Below are 18,763 nucleotides of genomic sequence, written 5' to 3' on the forward strand. Positions count from 1 at the left end.
AGTTACTCGCGCTTTTCTGGGGGTGGGTACGGGAGGGGGGTTCCCCTCCCGCGCGAAGCGCGGAAGCCTTCGCTAATGCTCAATACAACACAGATAAATCGCCGCTAAAATGCCACTAAATGCGACTTTTTCACGGAGATGTAATGAACGTTGTGAGGGGCATATTCTCACGGAAACAATGCAGAAACTCCATACCTTTTGTTGGCGGCAGTTCCTAAATGATAAATGAAAGAGAAGTAGGTGCCGATGGTGAAGGTTCCGATTTCTTTTAGGCCTTTCCTGTTTCATTGTTGCAATAATTAGCCCTCTCTGCATCGCAACAACGCGCGCCGTGTACGAACTATACCCGTAGTGTTTTTGCTATCTCGCCGTCTGCTCGACCACGTGGTAGGCCTATTGCATGCAGATGCGCGAGAAGCGATCGAGAACTTTCGGGACATCGTTGCACTTTCCTTTATATGGGTATACTGCGGTAGTTTGGCCGTGACATCAAACAGATATCATACAAAAATGTAATGATGGTCATTATTCCGAAGGTTTGTTTAATCATAAAATGAAACGATTCATTACTGACTAATTTTATCATTAATCTGTCGGAGTAACGAACCCTCAGAGTAAGAAAACGGCAACTGTTTTTGGGCAGTCGTTTTATTCCGAAATTTCACTGGCAAAACGCTCGAAATGACGCACTGATTTCGTTTTGAAATTTACGGACATTTTTCTTTATTCAATTTTCGGTTAACGAACCTTCAGAATAAAGAATCTACAATGTATTGTTTTATTATTACTATTTCAGTCGGATTAACAGACCCTTAGAGTACGAAAACACGCTGTTTTGTGCCGTCGTTTTATTCCGAAATTTCACTTGCAGAACGTTCGAATTAACAAAACTGATTTTGTTGTGAAATGAACGGACATTTTTTCTTAATCATTTTTGGATTAACGAACCTTCAGAATAAAGAATCTACAATGTATTATTTTATCATTACTATTTCTGTCGGAGTAACTGACCCTTAGAGTATGAAAAACACGCTGTTTTGTGCCGTCGTTTTCCGAAATTTCACTGGCAGAACTTTCGAAATAACAAAACTGTGAAATGAACGGACATTTTTTCTTAATCATTTTTGGATTAACGAACCTTCAGAATAAAGAATCTACAATGTATTATCTTATCATTACTATTTCTGTCGGAGTAACAGACCCTTAGAGTACGAAAACACGCTGTTTTGTGCCGTCGTTTTCCGAAATTTTACTGGCAGAACGTTCGAAATAACAAAACTGATTTCGTTGTGAAATGAACGGACATTTTTTCTCAATCATTTTTGGATTAACGAACCTTCAAAATAAAGAATCTAGCATCATTTTATCATTAATCTGTCGGAGTAACGAACCCTCAGAGTAAGAAAACTGCAACTGTTTTTGGGCAGTTGTTTTATTCCAAAATTTCACTGGCAAAACGTTCGAAATAACAAAACTGATTTTGTTTGGAAATTAACGGACATTTTTCTTTATTTAATTTTCGGTTAACGAACCTTCAGAATAAAGAATCTATAAACAATGTATTATTTTATCATTGCTACATGTATTTCTGTCGGATTAACAGACCCTTGGAATACAAAAACAGGCTGTTTTGTGCCGTCATTTTATTCCAAAATTTCACTGGCAGAACGTTCGAAATGACAACTGATTTCGTTTTGAAATTTACGGACATTTTTTTTTTCTTTATTATCTTTCGGTTAACGAACCTTCAGAATATAGAATCTAGTACTATTTCATTACTAGTTTTTTTTCTGTCGGAGTAACGAACCCTCAGTGTAAGAAAACTTACTGTTCCGAAATTTCACTGGTAGAACGTTCGAAATAAAAAAACTGATTTTGTTTGGAAATTAACGGACATTGTTTCTTTATTATTGTCCGATTAACGAACCTTCAGAATAATAAGGAATGTAGTATTATTCTATTATTATTTCGGAACAAACCCTCAGAGTAAACCCGTTTGGGGCATCGCTTTAATTAGAAATTTCATTGGCAGCGAACTGAACACAGGCTAACCAAACTGCTTTTGTGAATGTGAAAAACATTGTTAACTTTCACTAAATCAAGAACTGTATGGAAGGAGAACAATTCACGTGTTCACGAAAATCAAAACTGCGTCACAGTATGCCTATGTATAGGCCGTCATTGCTAAAGAGAAGAACATTTCGCTCTCTCCCGTAAAAGAAAAAAAAAAAGAAAATGCTCGGCAGTTAAGCGCATGAAATCTCAAAATAATATATATATTTTTTTACATTCTTTGAACAACCAAACATTCTTTATTTTAAATTGAAAAAATTATCATAAATAGATAAAGAATGTATGGTTCTTCACGTCAAAACATGGGCCTCTGCGTGCGGTATCCATTATTAATTTTACGCGGGAAAAGCGTAGCGCCTTGAAGCAAGAGCATTATTGAAAAAAAAATGAATAAACACAGACACACACTGATGCTGGTGTAGAGAAAAACAAAGACAGCTTGCCCTAGATGCTTCCTTCTTTCAGTTTATTTTCTCCCCAGTCATTCCTATCGTTCTACTCCCATTCATGAACCCCTGCCATGCACGGACGATGAACAAAACAAAAGTTACCGACGTTGCAATGAAAAAATAAAACAAAGAAAGAAACACGTGCTCGAAGCAAATTATCTACATTTTCAAGTTGAACAAATTGATGTTCGTAATGAAGAATTAAAAAAAAAAAAACACGACCACAGGCAGTGGGGAAACTTGATATCATGGCTTGTGGAAATTTCCACTACATTTCCACGAAAGCCAGGTGTCAGATAAAGGAATGCCGCGCGTACTGCCACCTTGCTTCAGTGGTCGTAAACAGCGTGTAAATAGCATGTAAACCAACTGGGAACATTGATGAATGATTATCCATTTATTTTCTACCCATGAAGGCCCCCTAACGCACCTGTTAACAAACCAAGCCAGAAGCACGTGGAGCATTAGTTACGTACGTTGAACTTGAGTTGAAAGACCATCATGACAGAATTACTATAATGTCGGCCCGGAGAAGGAAAATGGAATATTCACGAATGACGTTTACAAATCCATGGAGAGTGAAAAGGCTCAAATGGAACGCATGGCTTTTTAAGTAAAAAGAAAAAAAAAAATAACCCGCTGAAACTACCAAAAAAAAAAAAAAAAAAAAAAAAAACAATTTGCATTTGCTTACTCCATCGCACGTTCTTTTTTCTTTTTTTTTTAAACGAATTTCTCTCTGCGGCAATGCTTTCAACGCATCTAATATTTTGCGTCATTGCCGATGGCCAGCTTCCTAAAGAATTGATACGAATCCTTTCAAATATACGAAACAAAGTCTAAAAATCTTGGATCCTGGCGGTGAATTCCGGTGGTATTATAAATCCTGATCACTATCAAAATTTAATCATCTGTTCCTTGCGCCAGTTTACCAACCAAATGTTCCTGAAATTTTCATCCTAATCTGTTCCCAAATGTTCACTTATTTTGCGAATAGAGAGACAGACAGGCAGATAAATGAACAAACAAACCAAAAGCAGCAGCAAAAAAAAAAATACAACCTTTGGTGGAGGGGGGCATGCATTTCATATCGTTTGTTTTTGCGTAACACGACAACAAGCGTGACAACAAGCGAGCACGTGTCAGCCTTCCTTCTGCCTCCCTCGGCCTCCGACCCTCTCTTTCCGTCCTCTCTTTCCCTCTCACAATACCGTCGTACACACAGGCGGCTCAGTGTGGCCGGCTGGGTGCATGCAACCAGGGAGGACCACCTTGGTGCATGTACAGTATATGTGTGTGTGGATCCCGAATCAGAGCGCATGACGGTGAGTGAGCAAGTGTGTGATGCGATGTGGTGTGTATGTGCTGCAAGTACATGTACGTCGCTATTTGAGCCGCGTTGTTGTGATCGGTGCGGTGACTGTACTGCGTGGATAACTTTCTGCGCTTGTAAACTGCTGCTCCTTTCGACATCTAGCTACTTTTCTAGCCAGATAATAAAGAGTAAAAAAGGCGAGAAATTGGTCCGAACTTAGCTCGTCAAGCAAGTTCACGCGTGGTGTTACCCTTGTCGGCAAGTTCACGCGTGGTGTTACCCTTGTCGGCAAGTTTTACCCTTGTCGGCAATTGTTTCTTCAAACCGCACGCTTGTCGGCGCCGACAAGGGTGATATACGCTGGCGAGATCCCTGGTGTATATAAAAGGAGAGGTGTGTGTATGTGAGTTGATAAATGGAGATGGTACATGAGGTATAGGGTTTGGGAAAGGAAGTAAAGAGCAGAAAAAAAGAAAAATCAGTCATGATAGAATCATGTAGAGGACAATACAAAGAGACAAAGCTGTGGAAAACCAAGTAGATGTAGAATTTTGGAAAGATTAATGTGAATTTTAGACTCTGAGTGGTGATGATCAAACCATAGATTTGTTCAGAGGTTTGCAATTATTGCTGTTGAATCGCAGCCATGACTTCAGTGCCCAAAGCTGATTGATTGTTTCCTGGCTGCTGTCCGACTAAATGCAGCGATTACGACTAGCCGTTACAGTCATTGCAATTCTCTGATCTGAGAAAAATTGGAACCCAGAATAATAATGGTGGTGCATATGGGTTGGCATTGAGCCCAAGGGCTGTGTCTAGGACTGTCTCCATATGCTAGGCCATTAATGTTAGAAATGTACACAACTATCACCACACTATGGATATGGTCTACTGAGAGAATGAAAAAATGCAAGGATTCTAAAATCCCTTGTACGTTTGTGAGATTCCAGCTACGTTTTATAGGAAATATGAACCAAACTTTCTTTCATGCCAGTCTGCATGAGGTCAACAGTCCATTTTCCCTTTTCAGTTTACAACCATGTTTTGGATCTGGTTTTGGTTTTGTTTTGTTTGTTTGTTTTTGTGGGCAATGGCCCATTTGCAGTGGCATACACTGCTGTAAAGTTGCATGTAACAAGAGTGTGACAAACTGCCAGGGCTTCTTACATCCCGATATTTAAGTTGCTGTGTAGAGCTGAAGTGGATCGATAGGTCGTATGAAGTTTAGGGGGAGTGTTTGGATTGTCAGCTGATGTTCCATGTTCAGTGCATAAGTGGGAAGCTTATGTCTGATCCGTCCATTGCCCGTGGCAAATCAAGTCCTTGAAGCATGGGAAACCCAATTTACATGATTAGATTCCTAGGATTAGGATTTCCATTCTCATAATGAGACTGCACAAAATTGGATGGTGTGTCTTGTCTGATCCAATGATATCAAACTTAATGAATGGAGGCAAAGACAAGAATGTGCTGCAGAAAATTTCACTCATCAATGCCACTTCACTAAAGGCAGGTGATTTCTTTTCTTCACATAATGAATTTGATGGATATTGTGGAGATGCTTTTATATTGGCAAATTTTCCAAGTCATTTGGTAGTGTGAAATTAGCAACAGGCCAGAGCGTTGCCTCCATAGATAAATGCAATGTACATTATATTTACATATTGCTAACGTAGTACGGATTTAAAACTTCAGACTGCTGTCTTGTTTATGCTTGCTGGTGTGGTTCTAGGTAGCGAGTTTACTGACTCAGGATGTCTTACAAACTCCCCATTTGTGAAAAATTACACTATATACCCACAGATAGAAGGCATAGAGGCATACAGAGCAAAGTAGTAACATACTGTTCTTGCTATGACTTAAAACTGAGCAGGTTTTATTTCTCATTATTTTGCTTTTTGCTTTTCTGGCTGGCTGTCTGTCTCTCTGTCTGTCTGTCTCTTTCTCTCCAGCTATCTGTCTGTTTGTGGTTGTCTATCTCTCTCTCTCTCTCTCTGCTGAATTAAAGTGAATGCTGAAGGAGTTGTGTTCCCCCAGCCTTGTGGCTTTTCCTTAGTCCCATGCATGATTCATGATGTGTTGCCTCACTGCAGCAGTGGATCAAGTGAACTGCCCTTCCCTGTCGGGTGGATTGAAGCCCTCTGTCCATGTGAAGTACTATACTTACCTTCATCACCGGCACATCAGTAGGAATCTCAGCAAGAATTTGTCATGGGCACATCTGTTAAAGAAGGATCTTGTATGAAAGAACTCATCGGTGGTCACGTTTCTGAAATACATTTCTAGATTATGGAATTACGGAGTGTTTACAGTTTTTGCAAAAAGAAACACTTATTAATACATAAATGATATCGGTATACTAGGCATGCTTTATTTCATATCAAATCAAACTCTGACAGGCTTAGACTTGTTTCAGATATTCATAATCCTCACTCTACCTAAACTTAAAATAATTCTCGAAATGTCATAACTTCGTACAAACACATCACAATATACAATGTGGGCATTAGCTTCATAATTTGTTCAGTATTGCGGCATGATCAGAAGAACATCACTGACATGGTTTCCTCACCTCCTTTAATTACAATCGGCTGAAAATAATCAGGCATCTGTCTTGTCGGAAAACAGGAATGAGAAATCATGCCATTTCTAAGTCGTCATTTGACTCCGTACGTTGCGGTAATTCACAGGGTTTCTCATCTCGCAGGAACCATGTCTCGGTTGATAATCCAATATCCGCTGAAGATCATGTTTGCATTCAGACAAATGTAATTTCTGCCATTGCTCCTGAAAGTCACACCTCAGTTTAGTGTTTCTCAAGGGTCATGCTGAACAACATGGATATCTCCTCTCTGTGTTTGTATACTGCACTGCTATATAAGTGCCAAGACTATGGGGGAATAAAAAGAGTGTTTTCACTTTGCGTTCCTGCCATTTGCATTTTGTCTTTTATTTATTTATTCATTTTATTCATTTTTTTTTTTTTTTTGGGGGGGGGGGTTAGTTTCATTTCATGTATGTATGTACGTTTCCATATTTGCTGTCTATATTTCATCAGGTAGGATGCCATTCACAGTGAGGTACAGACACTTCTGTCCCATGAACCAACAATGTACAGTAAATGTGCCTACAAATACCAAGGCAAACTCTCATTACCCCTATCATTTATGTGTTGCTGTATCTCAACACATGATAACAGAAAGAAGGAGAGAGTGGACACATAGATTTATGATCTCCTAAATCTATAATAGATTTTGTTTTGCTTCCTTTCTGTTGCGCTCATTTCACAGTCACGACTGAACTCATTTTGACTACCGACACCACAGACCATTGCTTAAGTGGTACTTACGTCCAGAGAAATAACTCTGTCTCATATTTACGTGGCAATGTTGTCATTATCTCTTAGAAACCGAAACAAGCCTAAGATTAGCATTCCCTTGTTTGGTTTTGTGATAGCTTGGTTTTGTGATAGCTTACATATTTTGATTTATGCGTTCTTTCATGTACAGTGTTTGGAGAGTTTAGTGCGAAGACAGGGAATAGTTTTAATGTTAGTAAAGTGAAGAATAGTCTCTTTTAGTGATAGAAACTGTGAATCATTTTCTAATGCCCCCATAGTAGGATGCTGGTTGTGCATCGTCAATCCTACATGCCATTATTTTGAATTAAAACAAAAAATTTCAGTGGATCTTCCTGGTTCCAGGCCCTGCTGTACTACTTGAGGTGTAGTTGCACTACATAGATTAAGGCAAATTAAGCATTGTACCTGAAGGTCCAACCTCAAAGATCACTGAAATTTGGGAAGAAAAACACACATTAGAATATTTTCTGATGTAACTTGTAAGAAAGTAATCCAGAAGTGTGATTTTAGTAAGAAGGATAGAAATAGACTTACAGTTATTCAAAGATAAGCAAATGTCTTTTTTTTTTTTTTAATCCATACATGGCAGTAGAAGAAGATTAATAGGGTGGCCAAAATCACTGTACTTTCACTGAGGAGTGTCCAGGCATGATGTAAGTTGGTTGACAGGTTTGAAATAACTAAATAAACTGAACATGGTAATGGTTATAAAAGTGTAAACTTGTCAAAAGTCACTGTACTTTGATGATCAATTCTCTAGGCGTAACTTAGGCTTTAAATGTCTAGTGGTAGTATTATCTGGTACAAGGGGGATAGAAATGAATAAACAATTAATATGCCACTAATGACAGGGATAAAAGATTGAAGTTCAAGGTCAAAGGTTTCCCAAATTTAGCCATCGTGTTACTATTTTTTGTGTGTGACTGTAATTTTACTGTAGTCCGTGTTTCAATAGTAGCGTTATATTGTGCAGTAGGTAGTGTATTAAATAATTTGGAAAATATGCTCTTTGTGGAGAGCAGGTAGAAACATTATTTGTTACCAGTAGGCCCTACTAGTATCTGGTCAGGGGTTTTAAGTCGCTGATAGATCAAGAATAGTCCAGGAAACAGTCAATTGCCAGCTGAGAGCTGCCACTGCATCCATAGTGTTTAGGCAATGCATAGGTCGTAAATTGTCTGGGGCGAGTGCAGGTCCATTTCTATTTTACTGGTGATTTATGCGGCCATATTGTCAGGCAGTTAACTCTGGATTGTCTCCCCAGGTGCCTGTTGGTAATATCAGGTGTCTTCATTGTGGCATTTATCACCAGCTTCTTCTGTGTTTTTGTATATAGGACCTAGATCTACTGCAAGATTACAGTAGGTAGATTGAGGTGGATAGCAAGATGCAACAGTGTGAAGAACATATCAACAAGAGTGAAATCACTCTTTTATCATGGATGATAAACCAGTGTGTGTGTATAAACCATGCCATTATGCTTTCCTCCAGGTAAAGGCTTGTTTAATCATAGCAAGCAAGGGAGGTTAATGCAACTAATGTAGATCAGAAATATGCATACTCACATCTTGGGCTTATTGCTGTCGTTTGTGTGTGTGTATGTAGGCCTATGTGTATGTGGTGCATGTCTTGTTCAAAATTATGTTTGAAACAATATTCTTGTCCTTCTACACGCCTCCTTCATTGTGTATACTGTAACAGAGGAAATTTTTGCGGTGTTGAAATTTTCACGCATTTCGCATAACCAGAACCTAACGCGAAAATAAAAGCACACAAATATTTTTACATGCCATATGATCCAGTAGTTAATGTCTAGATTCCGCGGAATTAAAAACACATGAAACTCTTCTCATCCGGCCAAGCGCGAAAAATTAGTCGCGCGATAATGTCCACTTTTACAGTAGTATACTTGTATAATCATGCCTATGTACAGGACACTTTGTCTGTTCTGTTACTAGTGTTAGGGCTCTAAAATCACTGTGTGCCATAGCAAAGGTCACATAATGACTGCTGAACTAAGTCCTGAGCCAGTGCACATCATGCCATGCCACTGAAATTTGTTACATCCCTCATAGTAGTTTGTGGATGTAACCTGTGCATAGTTTTCTCTTGGTCGTGTAATAACACTTTCTATGATTTGTATTCAAGTACCTCAAGCTTTCTCAGTCATAGAAATTACTCCACTGTGACAGGTGTCTCAGGTGTATACTGCACCAGTTCTCCCTCTCCCCCCCCCCCCCCACACACACAAATACACCCAACTTTCCTTCCTGTAGTCACATAATTCATTCTCCATCTTATTTGAGAGGTGCACTCAGTGGAAGGTGGGTTGGGTTGAGGGTGAAAGTGGATGCTGTTAACATTCCTTTCACTTTATGTGCCTCCCATGGGGCCGATGTGCTCTGCTCATCAAAGCCAGATGCTGACACTCTCTCCTCTCCAAAGAGTTCCTCCTTAGAGCGTGACTGGCATAGACAGGGCTCGATGACATTGTTGAAAGAAAACCGCCCAATAGAGTCACTGTATTTTTTTCCCCATTGACATTCAGTGTGAGTGATCTGGTGAAAAATGTGTCCCTCTGAATTCATCATACAAATTTATTATGATATTTATAAATTGTTAGCTTGACAGGCTATCATCTCAGTACCTCTTTTTGATTCAGGGAAAGTCATATTTGATTTCCTTTCCCAGGTAATGTGGAAGGGGTGTGCAACATTATAAATTGACAATCTGGGGACATGACAGGTTATGTGCTTGTTAAATTGGAGTGCTAGATATGATAAATTTCCAGCCCCTTCTTTACGGGAAGTTTTATATCATACCCTTGTAATGTGCTTATCAAATTTACTTGACACGTCCTCTAATGAAACCTTACTAACCTGAAGAGTAAAGCAAGAGTTTGAGGTGTCAATGACAAGTATTAGTACCTAATCTCTCACTCTCTCACTCACACTGTCATTCAAACATCTAATTTGTTTTAATTGAGTTTGATTTGTTGAATGTGCCTTCTAAAAAGGCAATGGAGGCTTGTAAGCAAGCAACCACGAGAGACAATCAATCAATCAATCAATCAATCAATCAATCAATCAATCAATCAATCAATCAATCAATCAATCAATCAATCAATCAATCAATCAATCAATCAATCAATCAATCAATCAATCAATCAATCAATCAATCAATCAATCAATCAATCAATCAATCAATCAATCAATCAATCAATCTATCGGTCTGTCATGGTTCCATGAAAGTTACAGACTTTTTCAGAAAACTGCCATAATTTTGATATGTGGTTTGCTCTGTTCAATTTCCTTCCATCCCAGACCATTGTGGAGCTGAGCCAAGAGAAGGAGTATTTCCAGTCCCAGGCTGAAGGGCGTGGCCTCTCCTCGCCGTCCCCATCCCTGACCAGCCCGGGGACGGACAAGCGACATGTGACAGTGGAGCTGGCAGAGACTAAGGCCAAGCTGAGGAGACTGCGCCAGGACCTGGAGGAGAAGAACGAGATGGTGCTGGAGTACAAGGAGGAGGTGGAGAAGTACAATGCCACACTCCAGAAACTCAGGCAGGAGGTATAATGCTAGTCCCAAATATATATATTTTTTTTTTCATTGTATTAAAAAAGACAACGACATATACTTGATTTTTTTTCCTTCTTAACTTCATGTGGAGGACCTTCAGACCCAAGCAGAAAGGTATAACTTTTCTGACTTCCTCCCAAACACTACCATCCATTCTCTTCCAGCTGTTTTCAGCTGAGGTTATGTGCTTTTCTCCAGGCAATACCTCATATGCTGCATCAATTTTCAGTGAATTTTCAGTTGATGTGCCTTTAACTAGAGATGTGCATATTTCTTGTCCTGTCTTATATGTTGTGTTTTTCCTCTTGTTGGCTACAGCAGGATTTTATTTATCATGTGCTATGAGAAGCACATTCCAGTAGATGTGCTTCAATCTTGTATATCAGGACTTCACAATGCCGTTCAGATTATACAATATCCTGTGTTGATATAACTGCTCAGAGACTTGTACAGGACTTTAGTAGTTATAAAATGGTAACAACTTTGTGCATTGTGCCCATACGAAATAAGGAGTAAAGATTTGCAATTTTAATAGCCATAACTTGCTTCACGGAGTATGTGATACATGACAACAAATATGAAAAAGCTAGTGATCCAAAGGCATGCAGTTTAGCATCTCGCTTTTCATGTCTTCGATATGACGTCCAGAACCTAGAGCTGACCCAGGATGCGCGGTCAGCGAGGGCCTACCGGGATGAGCTGGACGTATGGAAGGAGAAGGCAAGCAAGGCTGAGAAGTATGAGAACGAGATCGCCAAGTATCGGGAGAAACTCAATGAACTGGAATACCTCAAGAAACGGGTAGAGGTAAGATGGGTGTATAATAACAGAAGTGCATTAAGACAAGGAAGGATGATTCTGTTAGGACAGCTATGAAATAAATATTGTTTGCTGCAGCACTTTGTAAGTGGGATCATGATAGCCCAAAAGAGCCAAAACAAAGACATATTTGCTCATTTAAGTTTCATCACCTCTGTTGTCAAAAGAGAAACACAGGTTTTGTGCCAGGCATTGAATAGGACATGAAATTATTATATCCACAATGTTTATCGATTCATCTTTGGCACCTACATATATCAGGTGCCTAACAAAATTAATGAATTACAAAATGAAGTGGAGAAATGACTAAGTATATCCACCTTGATGAAAGAAATCTGATAGAATGAATTTGGAAAAGTGTGTCAGTCCAAACAAAATGCCCATCTCCTGAATACATTTTTGATCTACTTTGTGTGAAAACTTACAGGAACTGAAGGAGGACAACACAGTGCTGCTAGAGACCAAGTCATTGCTGGACGAACAGCTGACCGCAGCCAACGAGAAGATCGACCGTGGCCACCTTGCGGAAGCGGAATGCCTCAAGCTCAAGGCCCAGGTGGAGACGTTTGAGGAGGAACGCGACGTGGACCGAGCCAAGATAGCGGAACTGGTGGAAGAGGTCTCGAGACTGAGCCTTGACCACAAGCAGAGCCTCAATGAGTCTGCCATCCTAGGCGTTGAGCTGGAAAAGGCTAAACTCAGCACATCTGGTAGGCATACCCTCCATAGTTGTGACTTGTGAGCACGTGTTTGATTAGTAATCACATTGGAAAGACAAAGTAAGTTGGGAGTATCAGAATGTTAATGTTGTGCTATATTCTCTCAGAAAGCAACAACAGTTTGGACAAAATGTTTTAATCCTTTCTCGTCATAGAATTGCTCTTACTATGTCTTCAGTTTCAAGGGACTGGATGTTAGTCACTTTTCAATCTCCTGTATTTGTTCTGTTGCAGCTGTGTTTAAATCCTTTCTTACAGTAGATTTGCTCTTACTATGTCTTCAGTTTGAAGGGAGTGGATGTTAGTCACTTTTTAATCTCCTTTTATTTGTTCTGTTGCAGCTGTCAATTCCCTGTCAGCCGAGTGCAATGACAGTGCCTCTAGCAAAGTGCTCAAGTTAGAGAAGGAGAACCAGCGACTCCAGCACGAGGTGGAAACTCTGAAGGAGTCTGCCGTGACGGAGGCTCAGGGGAGGCTGATGGAGGTGGAGAAGGAGAACCAGAGGCTCAGCCGCAAACTGGAGAAAATCCAGGTGGCTAGCTCAAAGGACCTCCAGGACCACCTGGAACTGGAACAGGAGAACAGCACGCTGAAGCGGGAGAAGAAGGCCTTGGAGGAAACAATCGTGACCGTCAAGGAGAACTCAGAGAGACTGGACAAGGAGTGGGACATGGAGAAAGATCAGCTGGAGAGGACAATTGAGACGCTGAGAGAGCGCAACAAGAAGGATGTTGACCAGAGGATACAGGATGTGGAGAAGGAGAACAGGAAACTCCTGGAGGACATGATGGAGAGTCAGAGCAAGCTCTCCAAAGCGGAACACGACAACAGGCAACTTCAGAAGTCATATGAGAGGTTGAAGGAAAGGACAGACAGGATCGATGAACTTGAAAAGAGAAACGAGGAGATGGAACTGGAGAAAGAGAAGCTGACGCGCAACATCGAGACACTGAAGCTGATGTGCGAGAAGTTCGACGAGGTGGAGAAGAGCAACGCGGAGCTGGAGGTGGAGAAGAGCAAGCTGTCCAAGGCGCTGGAATCCAGCAAGGTCAGGATCCAGCGCCTTGAGCACATGGAGAACGAGAATATGCGGTTGAAAGCCGACACGCAGAGACTGCAGCGGTCCCTGGACTCCATGAAGGGGATGGCGACACGCATCACCGAGCTGGAACACGACAAGGAGGAGCAGGAGCGGGACAACAGGCACTTGGAGAAGACCGTCAGTGGGCTGAAGGCCCTGCAGGACAAGGCAGGCCAGCTGGAGGTGGAGAATGTGAAACTGGAGAGCGAGAAGAAACGGGTGGAGAAGGTTGTGGAGCTGAACAAGGAGACCATCCAGAAGCTGGAGAGGGAGAACCAAGACCTGGAGACGGAGGTGGAGCGACTGAAGAAGCTGGTGGAGTCACTGAGGTATGGGTATGCTGCCTCTAGTTTAGGAACTCATGAATGTCTACATGTTACTGTGCTACATAATGCTGTGAATGACCATGGAGTGTAATGTCCAGAACACTGATATCAATTGATGGTGAACAGGTCTCCAATGGCCAGTCACTATCATGGTGCCATGCTGTGCACTCAAGATGCGCAGTTCTACATCTAAATATAAATGAATTCATATGTACTTATGGCAGATTAGTATACAAATAATGAATGTTTATGAGTGCAATGGACAGAATATTTCATGAGGTGAAAGATGAAATGATCCATTCAATGAGGCGCAGCCGAGTTGAATGGATCGAACATTTCATCTTTCACCGAATGAAATATTCTGTCCATTGCACGAATGAAAAACATTTATCATTTGTTTTTTATAACTCCTGAAAGAGATCCTTGTCCTTTCATGTTTTATTCATTTAGAAACAAGAGAGAATCTGAGATCGCGAGAGTGCTCACTGAGCGCTTTAGCCTTTACGCTATTATCAGTAGCGCGCTGTCGCATACATACACTGCAACACGTACACGCAAGCGTATACGCGTAGTAAGCCGGGCTCGCAGTGAGCGTGCAATGGAGCAGATCGTATGGATCCAAAATTGCACGGTAAATGGAACCACAGTCGCACGGATGATGACGTCATAGTGAAATGGGCCGAATAATCAATGTCAAACAAGCAATCAAATGACAAGGATCTCTTCAGTCGTTATATAATCTTTTATATCATCTAATGTAGTTGTTTTAGTGGGTTTTATTTTTTTCTAGAGATGTGCTGTCAGCCAAGTAAGAATTGCATTAATTGATGTATATACTGTTATTTCACTGCTTTCATTTTCATTTTTTTTTTTTTTTTTTGTTGGTTGGTATGACCAGAAGTAATCCTTGGTAAATATTAACAGAATGACACAAATCCACATACTGCTTGCCCCTGGGGCAACCACAAGTTGCCCTATGGCAAGTGAAATGACAGTGTATTTTGCCTTTAAATACATGGGATGCTTGCCCTGTCCTCGATCAAACAAGTTGGAAAAAATACAGAGAGAATATAAATGTCTGTTCCTCAATTCATAGATTCCTTGAAAACATCACTGGCCGTCATTACCTTGAGGTTACCAATGCTCTTCCCTGAAGAGACCTTAGACTCTCTATAGCATGTCAACTTCTCTGTGGTAATAATGTTTGATGATAGCCATTCCACAGCACCCGACATATTATCTGTAATGCACACCAGTAAGTTTAGACTGGTTGTACAACACTGACACCTTCCTATACAGGAAATGCGAGATCAAATTTCTGATTGACTGCCCCGAAACCAAACCTTGCTTTCTATTTCCTGGTGCGTGTCAAAGACATACAATCTCATGTTTGGACAAACATGTCTTGATGTTTTTCTGGTTAAAGTATGATACTTGGGTCTTTCTTTTCTCACAGTGAAGTGTATGGCTCTTGCACAAGTTTGTAGAGGATTTGAATATGTATATGTGTATATCTATGTATGTTCGTATGTATGCATGTATTTGTATACATGCATATATATTTTTATTTTATGTAGTTAGCATATGCTGCAAAAGTGGAATTTTCTTGTTGCTGTAATTTTTGCGCATTTTGTGCAACCAGAATCTGGCCCGAAAATATGAACATGCGAATATTTTTGCTTGCCATATGTTCCAGTAATTGATGGTTTGATTCTGCGGAATTAAAAACACATGAAACTCTTCTTACCCTGCCGAGTGCGAAAAATTGGCCATGCGAAAATATCCACTTTTACAAAATCAATATACGTAAACTTTACATATCGCTATTGGGGCAACAAAACCTTGTATCTCAAAAATGTCAAATGTTCAGGAGAGCAAAAAACCATGGCATTCAAAGCACTATAACAAATGGGAGTGTCTTTCCTTTGATGCACTGTGGTGCCTTTATATTTGGGGTAAGACAACTAGGATATGGACAGAACATCACTTAAATGCTTATCTGACATTCAATGAAAGTCTAAAAAGATACAAGGTATTATCACATCACCAACAAATGTATCAAGTTTTATGCTGTCTTTAAGTCACAGAGTAGAAGCAGGACTTTACATGCGCTCAAAGAGATTTGTGCCCTTGGAGCCTAGAGTTAGCCGTAGTTTTAGTTTAGATTCAGTAATTATGGCTGTTAAACACTTCATCTACTGGGCAGAAGAGAAGCCTGCTCTCAGTCCCACAGAAGAGATGTGTAAAATTCTTTGTATCCCCATCTTCCCCCATATCCCTCCCCCATATCCCTCCCCCATCCCTGCCCCTCCCCTCCCCCTGCCCTCCCCCTCCCCATCCCCCTCCCCCTCCCCTCCCCCTCCTCATCCCCATACCCTTCCCCCAACTACTCCCCCAACCCTGTAGGCTGTCTGAGAAGCGACTGGAAGAACTGGAGAAGGACAACAAGAGCCTGGAGCTGGAGCAGCAGAACCTGTCCAGCGAGAAGCACGCCCTGGAGAAGGAGGCCAAGCGGCTGCGGGGCCTGATGGAGTCCCGGGACCAGCAGCTGGACAAGGCCCACGCCCGCATCAACACCTTGGAGCAGGACAACAAGACGCTGCAGCGCACTGTGGGCCGCAACAAGGGCTCTGGCGACCGGGCCAAGGAGCTGGAGAAGGAGAACAAGGAGCTCCTCAAGCAGTCCACCTTGGACAAGAAGACTCTTGCAACGTTACGTGAGGTGAGAAAGCCATTCGGGCACTGCAGTTTCAAGTAGTCAATAGTCGCGACAGTGTCGTAACTGTAGACTGAAATAAAGAAAATGTTTAGTGCCATAAAGTCTTTGAGCATCTAATGACACTGGTCATTTCTCCAGTATCGTATTCTGTTCTGTATTACTGAAGAAAATTGTTTGAAATTTGGAAGGTGTGCATCTGTTTAAAAACAACAACAACAGTTAACCAAGTATGAAAAACTTTAATGATGGATGCCAACAACAAAATTTGATGTGATGCTCGTGCTTTGGGGCAGAACAATAGCAACAGGTGTCGGCATTGTTGCTTTACATCTTGTCCACTCTGCAGGAGCTTGTGAACGAGAAGATCAAGACCCAGCAGCTGAGCAATGACCTGGAGAAACTGACCTCAGAGCTGGACAGGATAGGCCTGGACAAGGAGAAGTTACTGCAGCAGGAGCTGAGTGCTGACGAGAGGTGAGAGAGAATGATCCAACTTTGCCATATACGTGTGTATATATGCCATATATTTGTGTATATATGCCATATGCTTGTGTATATATGCCATATGCTTGTGTATATATGCCATATACTTGTGTATATATGCCATATACTCTTTGTTATGCCATATACTTGTGTATATATGCTATATACTTAGAGAGTCTATTTTTTTTTTTTTTTTGTGAATCAGGACTTCCCGACAATTTGGGAATGGTTAAATTTGCAATCATGAAGTACAGTAATGAATTTGCACATTCATGTCAGGATCAGAGTTAATATTTTTTATCATGTTGTTAAGTTCGCGATTAATACTCGACTTGAGAAATTCATGAAAATGAAAACTCCTGCCAAATATATGGCACATGCAGGAGACCAATACGTAATGCCCTGTTCTGATCAACTGACTATTGTGGGAATGGAGAGATATCTTTGAAATCTCAACTGTTGGGTTCAACTGACTATTGTAGGAATAAAAAGATGTACTTGAAATCTAAACTCTCGGAGTTCATGGTGTGGTAACAATACTGATTTAACTTTGAATCCACATCAGTTATGTTGTGAACCACCCCACCAACCCCCCCCCCCCAAAAAAAAAAAAAAAAAAAAATCTTTGAAAATCTGAAAATGAAATCACTTTCTTCTGAAGATGTTGGGTATATATGAATCACAGCTTGGAAATTGTATAAAAAGGGAAGAGTATTACATGCAGACAACTTTCTTTTCTCAAGAGACTTGACCAGCAATGATGTTTTGATATTTTGATGATCAAAGTCGTGGGCGTGAACCTTTTTATGCCTCCGCCACGTAGTGGTGCCGGAGGCATTATGTTTTCGGGTTGTCCGTCCGTCCGTCCGTACGTCCGTGCGTCCGTACGTCCGTACGTCCGTACGTACGTCCGTCCGCTTTCGTTTACGCGATAACTTGAGTAATATTTACTGGAATTTTACCAAACTTGGTCCAAGTATGAAGTATGATGGGGCAATGATTTGATTAGATTTTGGGTGAAATCGGCAAAAGGTCAAAGGTCAAAGGTCAAGGTCAAATCATGAAATTTATCCGTTTACGCGATAACTCAAGACTGTATGGAGCTAATTTCACCAAACTTTGTTGGAGGATGATATATGATGGGACAATTACTTGATTAGTTTTTCAGTGAAATCGGACAGAGGTCAAAGGTCAAAGATCAAGGTCAAATCCTAAAATTTATCTGTTTACGTGATAACTCAAAACTGGATGAAGCAGCTTTCACCAAACTTGGTCCAAGGATGATGTATGATGGGAAAATTAGTTGAGTAGATTTTAGTGACATTGACATGAGGTCAAAGGTCAAAAGGTCAAGGTCAAATGCTAAAAATGTTGCTATTTCCCCCATATCTATGCAATGCCCGCAGTTATTTTCTTGAAACTTAGTGTAGACATGTACTACTGCATAAAGATTCTCCAGAGAGAGTTTCATGTCATAAGGTCAAAGGTCAAAAGGTCAAAGGTTAGGTGAAAATGTTGCAATATCGCATTTCTCACAAATGGTTCAATGTATCTTCATGGAACTTGGTACATATGCATGTACTGACTGGCAGGGATTATCTAGGGAATTTAGGGGTCATGGGTCAATAGTCAGGGGTCAAAGGTCAAGGTCAACTCCTCAAAATGTTACTATTTCCCTCATATACTAGTATATGCAATAATTGCATTATTAGTTTTAAAATTTAATATATGCACATGTATTACTGAATGGAGATTCTCTTGGAAGTTTCCAGCCAGAAGGTCAAAGGTCAAAGGTTAAGGGTCAAAGGTTAGGTTTAAATGAAAAAAAAAGATATAT

General features: G+C 40.6%; 1 protein-coding gene across 1 annotated transcript in view; it reads left to right on the plus strand.

Annotated features, from left to right (window-relative positions):
* The window catches only part of LOC140235394 (girdin-like), a 110,357-nt gene that overhangs the window by 60,688 nt on the left and 30,906 nt on the right, over window positions 1-18,763 (plus strand). Inside the window, exons 6-11 of the mRNA XM_072315422.1 lie at window positions 10,522-10,770; window positions 11,428-11,586; window positions 12,026-12,308; window positions 12,659-13,727; window positions 16,131-16,446; window positions 16,790-16,917. Of these exons, the coding sequence (XP_072171523.1) occupies window positions 10,522-10,770; window positions 11,428-11,586; window positions 12,026-12,308; window positions 12,659-13,727; window positions 16,131-16,446; window positions 16,790-16,917 (2,204 nt within the window). The remainder of the gene's footprint in view (window positions 1-10,521; window positions 10,771-11,427; window positions 11,587-12,025; window positions 12,309-12,658; window positions 13,728-16,130; window positions 16,447-16,789; window positions 16,918-18,763) is intronic.

The sequence above is a fragment of the Diadema setosum genome, chromosome 1 (assembly GCF_964275005.1).
Source record: "Diadema setosum chromosome 1, eeDiaSeto1, whole genome shotgun sequence".
NCBI classification, from domain to species: domain Eukaryota; kingdom Metazoa; phylum Echinodermata; class Echinoidea; order Diadematoida; family Diadematidae; genus Diadema; species Diadema setosum.